This window comes from Amblyraja radiata, chromosome 5 (genome assembly GCF_010909765.2).
Source record: "Amblyraja radiata isolate CabotCenter1 chromosome 5, sAmbRad1.1.pri, whole genome shotgun sequence".
In the NCBI taxonomy this organism is placed as follows: domain Eukaryota; kingdom Metazoa; phylum Chordata; class Chondrichthyes; order Rajiformes; family Rajidae; genus Amblyraja; species Amblyraja radiata.
This window is the reverse complement of record NC_045960.1, coordinates 74,388,756-74,403,963: the sequence shown is the minus strand read 5'-3', so window position 1 is coordinate 74,403,963 and position 15,208 is coordinate 74,388,756. Positions and strand designations below refer to the sequence as shown.

The window sequence follows — 15,208 nt, the reverse complement described above, 5'->3', positions numbered from 1 at the left end:
TGCTGAATGGATCATTTCAGGTAAGTTTGTATCTTTTATTGAACTCAGCAGTGCGTGGAACTGGTTCACTGCTGTGTAAATTCTAGCCAATTGTTTCAGGTGATGACCTTTCACCAGAAATGTTCTGATGAAAGATCATTGCTATGAAGCAGTAACTGCAGTCTCTCTCCACAAATGTTGCCAGCGGTATGTTGAGTATATTTGGCTTTATTTTACATTACACCAATTTTGCCCAATTTACTTCAACAGATTTCATTAAACCATCACCATTGGCACTTCTTCTTGAGCTAATAAGCAAGAACAGTTGATATTGCTAATATCCTATATCAAGTAACATTCATTGATTAATTCATAATACATTCAGTTACTGTGAGAAAAGATAATACGTTTAGCTTGTTTAAACTTGTGTGTAATAGTTAATTTGGAACCAGAATAGCTTACGACAAGATTCCACCCATGGTTTCATATCAGACTAATTATTTATGTAATCAAAATGTCGGGTTTATATGTCATAATGGTTGTATAAATATACTGTTCAAAGTAAGGTCATCTGTATATTTGATTTTGTGTGGTTGAATTTAATTCCTCTTCACCATCTGCCTCTTTCAAATTATATTTTCATCCCAGTCTACAATACATTACACTTCAACAGCATACGGCTACCAGTCTCTACAATACATTACACTTCAACAGAATACGGCTACAGGGTATCCAGAATATTTGTCATTGAGCATAAATCTATGTCAATAACTTGCCTAATAAAAGGCTATGGGAACGACTTAATTCAAATAAAGAATGTAAAAAAAAATACAATGTGCCGTAATAACACAGCGTGTCCGACAGCATCTGGAGAATATGGATAGGTGACGCTTTAGGTCTTAAAACTGATTGGGTGGGACGGTGGCTGGTTGAAGAAAGCTGGAATAAAGGAGGGATATGATAAAAACCTGGCAAGTAATAGGTGGATACAGGTGAGAGGGTGATTTGATAGGCAGATTGTTGCACAAAGGCCAGGGGTGAAAAGGCAAACTTCAAATTCCTCGGAGTCAATATCACCAACAACTTCTGGACCACACCTATCGAAACAACGACCAAGAAGGCACACCAACGCCTCTACTTCCTGAGAAGGTGTAGGAGGTTTAGCATATCCACTACAATTCTCACCAACTTCTACAGATGCACCATAGAAAGCATTTTATCAGGATGCATCACAGCTTGGTTTGGGAACAGCTCCATCGAGGACTGATTTAGAAAGATATCTAAAAAGAAATTGCAGCGAATTGTGGACGCAGCCCAGGCCATCACACCAACCAACCTCCCTTCTACTGACTCAATTTATGCCTCACGCTGCCTCGGCAAGGCCAGGAGCATAATCATGGACGAGTCGCACCCTGGCCACTCCCTCTTCTCCACTCACATCAGGCAAAAGGTATAGAAGTGTGAAAACGTACACCACCGGATTCAGGGACAGTTTCTTCACAAATGTTATCAGGCAACTGAATCATCTGACCTCAACCAAACAGCAGTGCTGAACTACCTCTTTGATGTCCCTCGGACTATCCTTGATTGGACTTTGCTGGCTTTACCTTGCACTAAACGCTATTTCCTTATCATGTATCTATACACTGTAAATGGATTGATTCTAATCATATAATGTCTTTCTGCTGACTGGTTAGCATGCAACAAAAGGCTTTTCACTGTACCTCGGTACACGTGCCAATAAACTAAACTGAACTCACAAGATGTGAGATGAAACGACTAGCTAGAGAACGAAATATAAGGGTCCAGGTGGGCCGCAGGGGGAGTGGGGTTGCGGGAGGAGGAACAGGGGGGTGGGGGTGGAGCTTTCATCCTTCCCCACCGTAATCAGTCTGAAAAGGATCCCGACCAAAGACATCATCTATCCATGTTTTCCAGAGATGTTGCCTGACCTACTGCTTTACTCCAGTGCTTTGTATCTTTTTTTGTAAACCAGCATCTACAGCTACTTATTTCTAAAGAATGGTTTATTTTGTGTGCACATAACTGCTTGGTGTTTTCTTTATAGATCGCATAATTCGGCATAGAGCCTGCACACTCAAAGATACAGCACATGCAATGATAGCTGCTGAGTTAGATCCTGAGTTTAATATACTCTGTGAAGATATCAAGGAATCCAGGAAAAAACGAAGTGAGTGGCTGCTGAAACAAATAGTATCTGCAATAAAGCAGAACGAATGATGCATTTGTTTTTTGCATGATGCTATCTTGCTTGAATGCTGCAACATACAGTGCCCTCCATAATGTTTGGGACAAAGACCCATCATTTATTTATTTGCCTCTGTACTCCACAATTTGAGATTTGTAATAGAAAAAAAATCACAAGTGGTTAAAGTGTACATTGTCAGATTTTATTCAAGGCCATTTTTATACATTTTGGTTTCACCATGTAGAAATTACAGCTGTGTTTATACATAGTCCTCCCATTTCAGGACACCATAATGTTTGGGACACACAAGGCTTCACAGGTGATTGTAATTGCTCAGGTGTGTTTATTTGCTTCCATACTGCAGGTATGAGAGAGCTCTCAGCACCTGGTCTTTCTTCCAGTCTTTCCATCACCTTTGACATATTTTATTGCTGTTTATCAACATGAGGACCAGTTGTGCCAATGAAAGTTAAATAAGCCATTATGAGACTGAGAAACAAGAATAAAACTATTAGATACATCAGCCAAACCTTAGGCTTACCAAAATCAACTGTTTGGAACATCATTAAGAAAGAGAGCACCGGTGAGCTTACTAATCGCAAAGGGACTGGCTGGCCAAGGAAGACCTCCACAGCTGATGACAGAAGAATTCTCTCTATAATAAAGAAAAATCCCCAAACACCTGTCCGACAGATCGGAAACACCCTTCAGGAGTCGGGTTTGGATTTGTCACTGTCCGCAGAAGACTTCATGAACAGAAATACAGAGGCTACACTGCAAGATGCATTCGACTGGTTAGCTGCAAAAATAGGATGGCTAGGCTACAGTTTGCCAAGAAGTACTTGAAAGAGCAACCACAGTTCTGGAAAAAGGGGGAGATGTGGACAGATGAGACGAAGGTACTGGCTCACTTATCTTCATTGATGATACAACTGCTGATGGTAGTAGCATAATGACTTCTGAAATGTATAGACACGTCCTATCTGCTCAAGTTCAAACAAATGCCCCAAAACTCATTGGCCGAAGGTTCATTCTACATCAAGACAATGATTCCAAACATACTGCTAAAGCAACAAAAGAGTTTTTCAAAGCTTAAAAATGGTCAATTCTTGAGTGGCCAAGTCAATCACCCAATCTGAACCCAATTGAGCATGCTTTTTATATGCTGAAGAGAAATTTGAAAGGGACTAGCCCCCAAAACAAGCATAAGCTAAAGATGGCTGCAATACAGGCCTGGCAGAGAATCACCAGAGAAAACACCCAGCAACTGGTGATGTCCATGAATCGCAGACTTCAAGCAGTCATTGCATGCAAAAGATATGTAACAAAATACTAAACCTGACTACTTTCATTTACATGACATTTCTATGTCCCAAACATTGTGGTGTCCTGAAATGGGGCGACTGCTTTAATTTAATTTAATTTAATTAAATTAACACTGCTGTAATTTCTACATGGTGAAACTAAAATGTATAAAAATGGCCTTTATTAAAATCTGACAATGTGCACTTTAACCACATGTGATTTTTTTTCTATTACAAATCTCAATTTGTGGAGTACAGAGGCAAATAAATAGATGACAGGTCTTTGTCCCAAACATTATGGAGGGCACTGTATATTTCCTCTAATGAACACACCACACAATTTGATGGGAGACCAGTGGGAGGGCTTTTGAACTCATTCGAATGATATCCTCGTGTTCTTAGAAAATGATCTGTATCATGCGTTTTCATAATATTAATCCTGTTTTTGCTATTGAAATCCATATTATAAATGGAAATGCGTACTTGCAGGGAACTTTTCTCTCAACCATGCTGACTAAGGCAAGGGAATTCTGATATTGAATTAACTATTTGACTTCTGCTACAGGTGAATTTTAACATCTGCCTTTTAACAGCCGTATCACTATAGTGAGTTCTGTAATTTTACAGGGCTCATATGGTCCTTGAAAGTCCTTGGATTTATCATAGATCCTTGTCCTTGAAAATTCACTTTTTGCGATGAAAGTATTAATTCATGCAGTAATGTGGCGTTTTTTTATCGTTAATAATGCGTATTTTTATTAAAAGTCAGGAGACATTGTAAGATATGTTTGCTAACGACATTCCCTATAGGAGGGAGGGGAGGAGCACTAGGACCCAGCAGAGTCAGACCACGTGCTGTCTGAAATATGGAGGTTGCGGGCTGGTGTAGAGCCTGGGGAACTCTGGTGAGGTGACAGCTCTGGCCCGCTGGTGGCTGGAGGAGAGACGATGGTCGACGGAGTGGGAATGTGTGTGGGAATGTGTATGTGTGAGAGTGTGTGTGTGTGATCACCGTCTTTATCTTTACTTGCTTGATTATTAATTTTCATGATAATCAGAGAGTGCAACCATGGAATATTTTGTCATATTATTAAATTAAGTATTATATGTTTTATTGTGCTAGTTATACACTGGGATGTAGTCATAGGCTATAATCTTGTTTGACCCTTTTGGAAGACTAGCTTGTTCCGCCCCCACCTCCCCCAAGCAAAACCTGAAATTACCGCCCCTGTTTCACAGCACCGGCACCTAAAATATTAGCACTGCAACACTGGGTAGCGCGGGAACTTACATGTCAGTTTGCCATAGGCTATCAAGTTGAGGGTTTCAATGAAATGTTGAAATAAAAAAAACAGTTCCCTCCTTCCCATTATTGTGGTTGCATAAAACTTTATGATTTTGTTGGTTAACCTTGATTGATGGCTACATGTTTTGTTTTAAATTTCTTCCATTTGTTTTAATTAAGTTCTTTTTTGAGTTAATTACATTTATAAAACTGACATTTCTTTATTTTTTCCTACGGCTTGCAAAAATTTTCCAAATGTATAATGTGGCCAAAAAATTGTCAAAAATTTCCTGCGTAAAGGATACCTCTCTAATTAAACAAACAAGGAACAGGTATCATGTTACGTGTAGGTGTGATATGAAATATTCTCAATATGACTTAAGTGTAAACAAGCAGGGGGTGTCATTTTAAGGTATGATTATCACAAATTTTCTGTGTAAATTAAGGTGACAGGCAAGTAAAATGTGTTATTTTAAGGTACAATTAAAAAATATATACTGTAAATTAAGGGTGAACAGGCAAGAAAACAGTGTCATTTCAAGGTACAATTATCAAAAAAAATCTGCATAAAAGTGGCGCTGCCCCCTTTTACCCCCGCCAGGGGCATTGCAGATTGGAACCCTACTAGGGGGCAATGCCCCCTGGACCCCCGTCTCTTACTATTTTTTCTTTTTTTTTTCCAGTCTCATGCCTGATGACTGCAGAGGTCAGTGCGACAGGCCTGTAGTCATTAAGACCAGTAATCCTTGTCTTTTTGGGTACAGGGACAATAGTGGAGACTTTGAAGCAGGCAGGGACAGTACTGGGTTGCAGGGACTGGTTGAAAAGCAAAGTTTTCCATTATCATAGTTTCAGATTGAACAACTAAGAGATGAGAAAATGGACCATCAGTCAAGTCAAGTCAAGTTTATTTGTCACATACACATACGAGATGTGCAGTGAAATGAAAGTGGCAATGCTCGCGGACTTTTGTGCAAAAGACAAACAACCAAGTACGAATATAGATAAGTTAACCATCGTGTGTGTAATTATTATGGAGTTTAGTGTCGTTCTGTACCTGGACTAATTGATTGACTGATCACCTCAGTGTCTGTACATCAGAGCACACAAGTAACACAACAGAAAACAAGATCTCAACTCCAAATTCCAATGGGCATTTGGCAGTAATTTGAGCTACATCAACGGTTCATAACTTTGAAAGAACTTTGAGTTGAAAGTTGATTTTTCTGCTGTGTTGATTGTACCAGAGGTGTGCAAAACATGATTTTCAATCAAATCTGAGATGATGACCAGCCAACCTTCTTACTTATTTTTATTTGGTACAGAATTAAATCATCCAATACCAAGCAATTATAAACAAGTCTCTGATAAGCCATCAATATTTGCTGGATTATGGTCCTTGAAAGTGGTATTTGAAAATTGGATTCCTTGAAAAGTCCTTGAATTTATACCTGATTTTATCATTCTGGAGTTTTTAAAGTTACTTTTAGATTTTTTAATTAATTGGTTGGTTCATTTCAAGAATAATTTACCTTCAGATTATTTCAAGGAATTATTGAAATAGATTATTCAAGAAGTTTGCAGAGATGTTTATCGCCTCTTCTCAAAATGCAGTATAAGATGCTGTACGTACGTATGCTTCCGCGATAGATCATTTCTACATGTGTATCATGTCCTACAGTTAAGAAAATAGTGAAAAACAATAATGAATACGTTGATTTTGAGAAGCTTAACACCTGTCCCTCAATTATACTTATTTGGAGGATGGTTTAGAAAAATGTATTACATCTGAAATTTAGTTTTAATGGTGGCCAGTGTTCAAGAACCATTAAATTATATTAGAGCGGAGTAAATTTATCACAAAGGATTAGGAATTTCAATTCTCTGCTACTGAGGTATTTCATACTTTGTTCTCGTTTCTTGTTGATATTTTTGCATTCGCCTCTCACAAAAAGATGTTTGTGACCAAATTCCCATTGGTGATTTAAGATGCAATATATTTCCCAAATCTCTCAGATTCCCAAATAACTATGCAGCAAAGTAAATTTTTGAGTTTAGTTGCTTTTAATGCAGAAACATGTGTGACCAGTTTTTACATATCTTGGGCAAATAAGCAACAATGAGGTGGCCATCAGATAATATTTCTTTAAATGTTTAGCAATATATTGGTTGATAATTATTGCTGTTCGTTTCACAAATCATCACGATTCACTCACATTGGGCCTCCTATTGCCTAAGCACAATGACGCAGCCCTTTAGAATTCGAACTTTGTATCCCCTACCACCCTTCACCCTGTGCCAGTCATACCTGCATTTAGGTCCCACACGCTGGAATTCTGAAATCTTTCATTCTGAATGAACATCATTCAGGTTGTTGAAAATCAATGAAAAGTTATCAACTCGACACCCTATTTTTTTACTCTACAGTGGCTTCCTGGTCTTCGGAGTATCTCACTATTTTCTGTTTTAATTCCATAAAATTGACTTTTTTCGATCAAAATTTGGTACACCTCCACAAAAATTGTATCCTTGGGCTTAATTTTCATTTTTGTTTTATCCCATTTACTGAAGACTATAAATCCAGATTATAGTCACAGAGTGATATAGTATGGAAACAGGCCATTCGGTCCAACTCGCCCACACCGGCCAACAATGTCCCAGCTACACAGGTGTAAAATGAGGGTAGAAGCAATAGGTAGCAAGGTGAAAAGTAAAAGCGGCAGGCAGACAAATCCAGGGCAAAAATCAAAAAGGGCCACTTTTCAACATAATTGTATAAGGGGTAAGAGTGTTGTAAAAAACAAACCTGAAGGCTTTGTGTCTCAATGCAAGGAGCATTCATAATAAGGTAGATGAGTTGAATGTGCAGGTAGTTATTAATGAATATGATATAGTTGGGATCACAGAGACATGGCTCCAGGGTGACCAAGGCTGGGAGCTGAACATCCAGGGATATTCAATATTCAGGAGGGGTAGACAGAAAGGAAAAGGAGGTGGGGTAGCGTTGCGGGTTAGAGAGGAGATTAACGCAATAGAAAGGAAGGACATTAGCTTGGAGGATGTGGAATCGATATGGGTAGAGCTGCGAAACACTAAGGGGCAGAAAACGCTAGTGGGAGTTGTGTACAGGCCACCTAACAGTAGTAGTGGAGTTGGGGATGGCATCAAACAGGAAATTAGAAATGCATGCAACAAAGGTAAAACAGTTATAATGGGTGACTTCAATCTACATATAGATTGGGTGAATCAAATTGGCAGGGGTGCTGAGGAAGAGGATTTTTTGTAATGTATGCGGGATAGTTTTCTAAACCAACATGTAGAGGAACCAACAAGAGAGCAGGCTATTCTAGACTGGGTATTGAGTAATGAGGAAGGGTTAGTTAGCAGTCTTGTTGTGCGTGGCCCCTTGGGCAAGAGTGACCATAATATGGTTGAGTTCTTCATTAGGATGGTGAGTGACATTGTTAATTCAGAAACAAGGGTCCTGAACTTAAAGAAAGGTGACTTTGAGGGTATGAGACGTGAATTGGCCACGATAGATAGGCAATTGATTCTTAAAGGTTTGACGGTAGATATGCAATGGAAGGCATTTAAAGACTGCATGGATGAACTACAACAATTGTTCATCCCAGTTTGGCAAAATAATAAATCAGGGAAGGTAGTGCATCCGTGAATAACAAGGGAATCAGGGATAGTATCAAAACAAAAGATGAAGCATACAAATTAGCCAGAAAAAGCAACCTACCAGGGGACTGGGAGAAATTCAGTCCAGCAGAGGAGGACAAAGGGCTTAATTAGGAAAGGGAAAATAGATTATGAAAGAAAACTGGCAGGGAACATAAAAACTGACTGCAAAAGTTTTTATAGATATGTGAAGAGGAAAAGATTAGTTAAAACAAATGTAGGTCCCTTGCAGTCAGAAACAGGCGAATTGATCATGGGGATCAAGGACATGACAGACCAATTGAATAACTACTTTGGTTCTGTCTTCACTAAGGAAGACATAAATAATCTGCCGGAAATAGCAAGGGACCAGGGGTTAAATGAGATGGAGGTACTGAGTGAAATCCAGGTTAGCCGGGAAGTGGTGTTAGGTAAATTGAATGGATTAAAGGCCGATAAATCTCCAGGGCCAGGTGTTGCATCCCAGAGTACTTAAGGAAGTAGCCGCAGAAATAGTGGATGCATTAGTGATAATTTTTCAAAACTCTTTAGATTCTGGAGTAGTTCCTGAGGATTGGAGGGAAGCTAATGTAACCCCACTTTTTAAAAAGGGAGGGAGAGAAAAAACGGGGAAAATACAGACCAGTTAGTCTAACAACGGTAGTGGGGAAAATGCTGGAGTCAGTTATTACAGATGGGATAGCAGCACATTTGGAAAGTGGTGAATTCATTGGACAAAGTCAGCATGGATTTATGAAAGGTAAATCATGTCTGACGAATCTTATAGAAATTTTCGAGGATGTAACTAGTAGAGTGGATAAGGGAGAACCAGTGGATGTGATATATCTGGACTTTCAGAAGGCTTTTGACAAGGTCCCGCATAAGAGATTAGTATGCAAACTTAATGCACACGGTATTGGGGGTTCAGTATTGATGTGGATGGAGAACGGGCTGTCAGACAGGAAGCAAAGAGTAGGAGTGAACGGGTCCTTTTCAGAATGGCAGGCAGTGACTAGTGGGGTACCGCAAGGCTCAGTGCTGGGACCCCAGCTATTTACAATATATATTAATGATTTGGATGAGGGAATTGAATGCAACATCTCCAAGTTTGCGGATGACACGAAGCTGGGGGGCAGTGTTAGCTGTGAGGCGGATGCTAGGAGGCTGCAAGGTGACTTGGATAGGTTGGGTGAGTGGGCAAATGCATGGCAGATGCAGTATAATGTGGATAAATGTTAGGTTATCCACTTTGGTGGCAAAAACAGGAAAGTAGACTATTATCTGAATGGTGGCCGATTAGGAAAAGGGGAGATGCAACGAGACCTGGGTGTCATGGTACACCAGTCATTGAAAGTAGGCATGCAGGTGCAGCAGGCAGTGAAGAAAGCGAATGGTATGTTAGCATTCATAGCAAAAGGATTTGAGTGTAAGAGCAGGGAGGTTCTACTGCAGTTGTACAGGGTCTTAGTGAGACCACACCTGGAGTATTGCGTACAGTTTTGGTCTCCTAATCTGAGGAAAGACATTCTTGCCATAGAGGGAGTACAGAGAAGGTTCACCAGACTGATTCCTGGGATGGCAGGACTTTCATATGAAGAAAGACTGGATAGACTCGGCTTGTACACGCTAGAATTTAGATTGAGGGGGTATCTTATAGAAACTTACAAAATTCTTAAGGAGTTGGACAGGCTAGATGCAGGAAGATTATTCCTGATGTTGGGGAAGTCCAGAACAAGGGGTCACAGTTTAAGGATAAGAGGGAAGTCTTTTAGGACCTAGATGAATCTGTGGAATTCTCTGCCACAGAAGGTAGTTGAGGCCAGTTCATTGGCTATATTTAAGAGGGAGTTAGATGTGGCCCTTGTGGCTAAGGGGATCAGGGGGTATGGACAGAAGGCAGGTATGGGATACTGAGTTGGATGATCAGCCATGATCATATTGAATGGCGGTACAGACTCGAAGGGCCGAATGGACTACTCCTGCACCTATTTTCTATGTTTCTACACTAGTCCCACTTGCCTGCGCTCGGTTCATTTACCTCCAAACCTGCCCTATCCATGTACCTGTCCAACTGTTTCTTAAACAATGGGATAGTCCCAGCCTCAACTACCTCATCTGGCAGCTTGTTCCATACACCCACCACCCTTTGTGTGAAAAGGTTACCCCTCGGATTCCTATGAAATCTTTTCACCTTGAACCTATGTCCTCTGCTCTTTGATTCCCCTATTCTGGGCAAAAGACTACCCGATCTATTCCTCTCATGATTTTGCATACTTCTATAAGTTCTCCCCTCATCCTCCTGCGCTCCATGGAATAGAAACCCAGCCTACTCAACCTCTCCCTATAGTCCTGGCAGCATCCTCGTAAATCTGTTCTGAACCCTTTCAAGCTTGACAATCGCTGCTATAAAAGGAACTGTTTAAAAAAAAATCTACTTTGGCCAGTAGATGCGCATATGTTTACAATAGCAAGAACAACTCATTTAACATTTTATTGTATTTGTTGAATGGCCTCAAATGAAACTTGCATCATACTATAAACTTAAGCTGGTGTAGAAGAATGGATGAAGTCATCCAGATCATTGGTTTATCAAATCATCACTTCTGCGACATTTCTCATCTGCCATTTAAAATTTTAATGTTCAATGTTCTTATTAACTCATTACAGAAGAGTTCCAAAAGCACTTCATAAAATATCAATGACTAAGAAACCATTCTTTCATGTCTTCACCTTTTCATCAGAGCTGATTATTAAACTGTTTTTTTCAGTTTTGATGAAGGACTGTCATTCTGTTTCTTTTGCCAGGGGTGTTCCACTGGATGTTACCCATTGGATTTTCTAATTCCCTCCTCCCAGCAGGATTTTGATATCATTGCTAATATCCTTATCTTGAGCTTTTTTGCAACTTTGATACCTGGTGTTAGCATTATTACATGGTATTAGATTTGCAAATTAGGGTGGTTTGTGACTTAGCCGGTAACCCACATGTGATGATTTTCTCATGGTTACTGAGCTCCATTAATTATAATCACTTCCTGGCTATGCTTTGCCCAACAATAATTAATGTTTTGATCACTGGTTCTGTAGATCCATGTATTAAATTTGCTCAACTGTTGGTATTTCCTTGACTCCCATTTCAGATCAAGAATTACTTTAAGCAGATTAGAAATTGGTCTGAAGAAGAGTCTTGGGCTGAAACATCACCCATTCCTTCTCTCCAGACATGCTGCCTGTCCCACTGAGTTGCTCCAGCTTTTTATGTCTATCTTAGAAATTGTTTACACTGGGTCCATTGCAGTTAATTTTGTGAGACCTTTATTAATGCAATTCAGTTATCCTCCATTTACAACTATACAAGTTATTTGCATTTAGATTTGTTTTTGCATGCTGTTGCTTTTTCTGTATCCTATTGAATCATATAGAAAATGGATTAATTTTCAACTCTTAATTTTCCACGATGAATTACACCTGCAGCATTTTCAATTTGTATTTTTTTCTCTGAACATTTACTTTCTCCTTCTAAGCTTTCAACTGATTTTATGTTTATGGATGTATGTATTTTAAAAGTTTGTTACTTCAAGCATTGTACTTTTTGCATACCCTCCTGTTGTTTTCAGATTTGATTGATAACATAATCACTTGTTGCTTCCAAATTTGAATTTAATTTACTATGCCTGTATTTTCTTCGACTAAATGGGCTGATCAGTCAGCACTCTCTGTAAAGAAACAATAATACGCTTAGGAATATACCTGGTTAGCTTTTATCTTGAAACACCTGTTATTCATTTAATATTTGGGTAACTTAAAATCTATTTTAATTGCTTTTGGTCGATAAATCAATATTATTTGAAAAAAGATGTTGGTGACCAACGATAATTTCTAGTAGTTTGGAGATGATCCTACCTAGCAAATTGTAAATTGTCCTTATTTATTGTGTGCAGATGTGGCACCAGCAACAAATCAAACAGATCACAGTTCAGAAGCAAAGAGAGATGCAGCTCAAGATTCATCTCGGAATTTAGAAGCGAGCACCACAAATGGGGAATGCAGGCATGCAAGTAAGTTCTAATACTGAGCATCCATTAGTAAATAGATCACATGCAAAATGTTTATATTTTATAATATATCAATTTGCTGTAATTAACTTTTGAACTAGTGTCAGAATTTGAAAACAATTTTGGAAACATTTTCTCATTTGGATGGAATAGTCCAGCATTTGCCCATTTTTAGGAGACAGATATTCTAGATTAAATTGATAATGTTGAATTCTTGAAAAAATGGTGTCAGAGATCTCTTCATATTTCAAAACACCTCAAATCTGAGTGAGTGAACAGTATGCATTTGACTTGCTCTGATTCTGTAGTTATGACTGCTTTACTCCTGGAAACACAAGACTGCAGATTCTAGACTCTGGAGTAGCAAACAATCTGATAGAGTAACTAGGTTGAGCAGCATCTGTGGGTGGAAAGGAGTGTTCGAAGAGTCAGGTCAAAATCTGGTATCTGATATACTAATTTTTAGTTAGTTGCTGCACGAGAGGAGTTACTTTGGATATCTCACCAACATTCCTTGCAAAATCTTTCTTGAATGTAATAGGGAGCGAAAATCATAATTAACACATTGGTGAGCCTCTTAGCTGCCTCTCCAACGCAGAGATATCTCTTTTCCTGAAAAGTATTGCATTAAAGGTAGGTTCTGCTTTTCATGCCACGCTAGCCAACTTAATAGATCTTCGATATCCAAAAGAATTGCTCCTCTACCTCCACAGGAATAACTCACAGCCACATATGATCTCACTGCAATTTCAACCCCACATGTCACAAGTTCACGTTATAAGAGTGGAATTCGGCCATTCGGCCTGTCGAGTCTACTGCGCCATTCAATCATGGCTGTTCTCTGCCTCCTAATCCCAATTTCCTGCCTTCTCCCCATAACCCTTGACACCGGTTCTAATCAACAATTTGTCTATATCTGCCTTAAAAATATCCACTGACTTGGCTTCCACAGCCCTCTGTGGCAATGAGTTCCACAGAATAACTACCCTCTGACTAAAGAAGTTTCAACTCACCTCCTTTCTAAAAGAGCGCCCTTTAATTCTGAGGCTATGACCTCTGGTCCATGACCCTCCCAACATTGGAAACATCCTTTCCACATCCACTCTATCTATGTAGCAATGTTACAAAATTTTGAGATTTTAAAAATCAAGTCTGTAATTTATCCCATCAGATAAAGCATAAAAATAAGTTTAATTTGACACCTAATTCACTTTCATATCTCAAGTATTTAAAAAGTTATGGCCATTTTCATACTGGGAAATGAGCATCTTGTTCCCTATTGATTTTCTATGGACATAACAAAAAAGCTGTGATCGTGAACAGTCAAAAGCCCATAACTTTCTTAAAAATTAAGAGAACTGAATGAAATTTTCAGTTATCATAGATTGAAGCATTCTGAAACAAATATAAAATAATCTTACTTGGATGACCTGAAATTAAAGCATATAATTAGTTAGTTACCTAATTGTAGCTAATTTCAGACTTCAATTACTAGATCTAAACATCTATCCATTTCTTAATAAATGATTAACATTTTTAAATAGCCTAAATGTCCAAATAATATTCACAAATAATTCACAATAAAACATGATTTTTAAATCTCATTTACATTAATTTATAGGCCAAATGGAAGGAATTTAGTGTTTAATTGCTGTAAATAAATGCCCATTTAAATCAGCTTTCCAGTGGGTCCCTGTGGAACGCGCTGGTTTAGAACGTTCACATTGCGGTAGATTTGTGCCTCAAATGCCGAGAAAAATACTGCGCGATATAATGGGGCCAAATTGAGCTACTCGCAATAGTAAACTTTGTATAACGGGATCTTTAGAAGCCCTTTTTAATGTAAAAATATACAACCTAACTTCTGCTATTTGCTTTATGAGACCCAGCGGTTGGTGACGGTCGCGGGTTTAAAGATTGATTTTTAAACTACTATAACTATTATTCAAGGCCTTTAAACCTAATAATAGCTTTTGCGACGGGGTCTTCCAGCGATTTTTCGTTAATAATTAACTAGGCTGAACATTTTCGATTGGAACAGCTTAGAGAAAATCGCGTTTTAAACCCGCCCCCTCTAAACGGCGCCAAAATCGCGCACACCCACAACGGAAGATTTTCAAGGACGCTTCAGGTAGGCTTTGCAACATACCTAATCTATGCCTTTCATTATTCTGTAAGTTTCAATGAGGTCCCCCCTCAAACTTCTAAAATCCAGCGAGTACAGGCTCAGTGCTGTCAAACACTCATCATATGCTGACCCACTCATTCCTGGAATCATACTTGTAAACCTCCTCTGGACCATCTCCAGAGCCAGCACATCCTTCCTCAGATATGGGGCCCAAATTTGCTCATAGTACTCCAGCGCCTTATGGAACCTCAGCATTACATCTCTGTTTTTGTATTCCAGTCCTCTTGATGACTTGAGCAATAATACTTATTATTTTATAAAACTCTGATCTTGGATGTGGATGTGTGTGTGTGTATTTATTTGTTTGTGTGTGATCACATCTACTCGAAGAAACGACGCGCTAATGAGAACATTTTTACATTTTCCGGTAGAGATTTACAACCTGGAGTCAAAAACAGCTTACCTGAAAGTTTTGAGCTTTATTTCTTGAGTTACTCATTTTTTTAGTTCTAATCCAAGTTTAGCGATCGCTTTTTCCCAACTAACCATTCTCTTAACCTCCTTATTCACCTTTCGTTCCTCTAA

At 38.9% G+C, this 15,208-nt stretch overlaps 1 protein-coding gene across 4 annotated transcripts in view; it reads left to right on the top strand.

The window, feature by feature from the left end:
* atad2b (ATPase family AAA domain containing 2B) overlaps window positions 1-15,208 on the top strand; it is a 139,202-nt gene that overhangs the window by 104,032 nt on the left and 19,962 nt on the right. For 3 of the 4 annotated variants that reach the window (XM_033021540.1, XM_033021541.1, XM_033021542.1), the window contains 2 exons: window positions 2,048-2,170; window positions 12,382-12,498. In XM_033021540.1, coding sequence (XP_032877431.1) covers window positions 2,048-2,170; window positions 12,382-12,498 — 240 coding nt within the window. The remainder of the gene's footprint in view (window positions 1-2,047; window positions 2,171-12,381; window positions 12,499-15,208) is intronic. The other variant, XM_033021543.1, reaches the window with a different exon arrangement.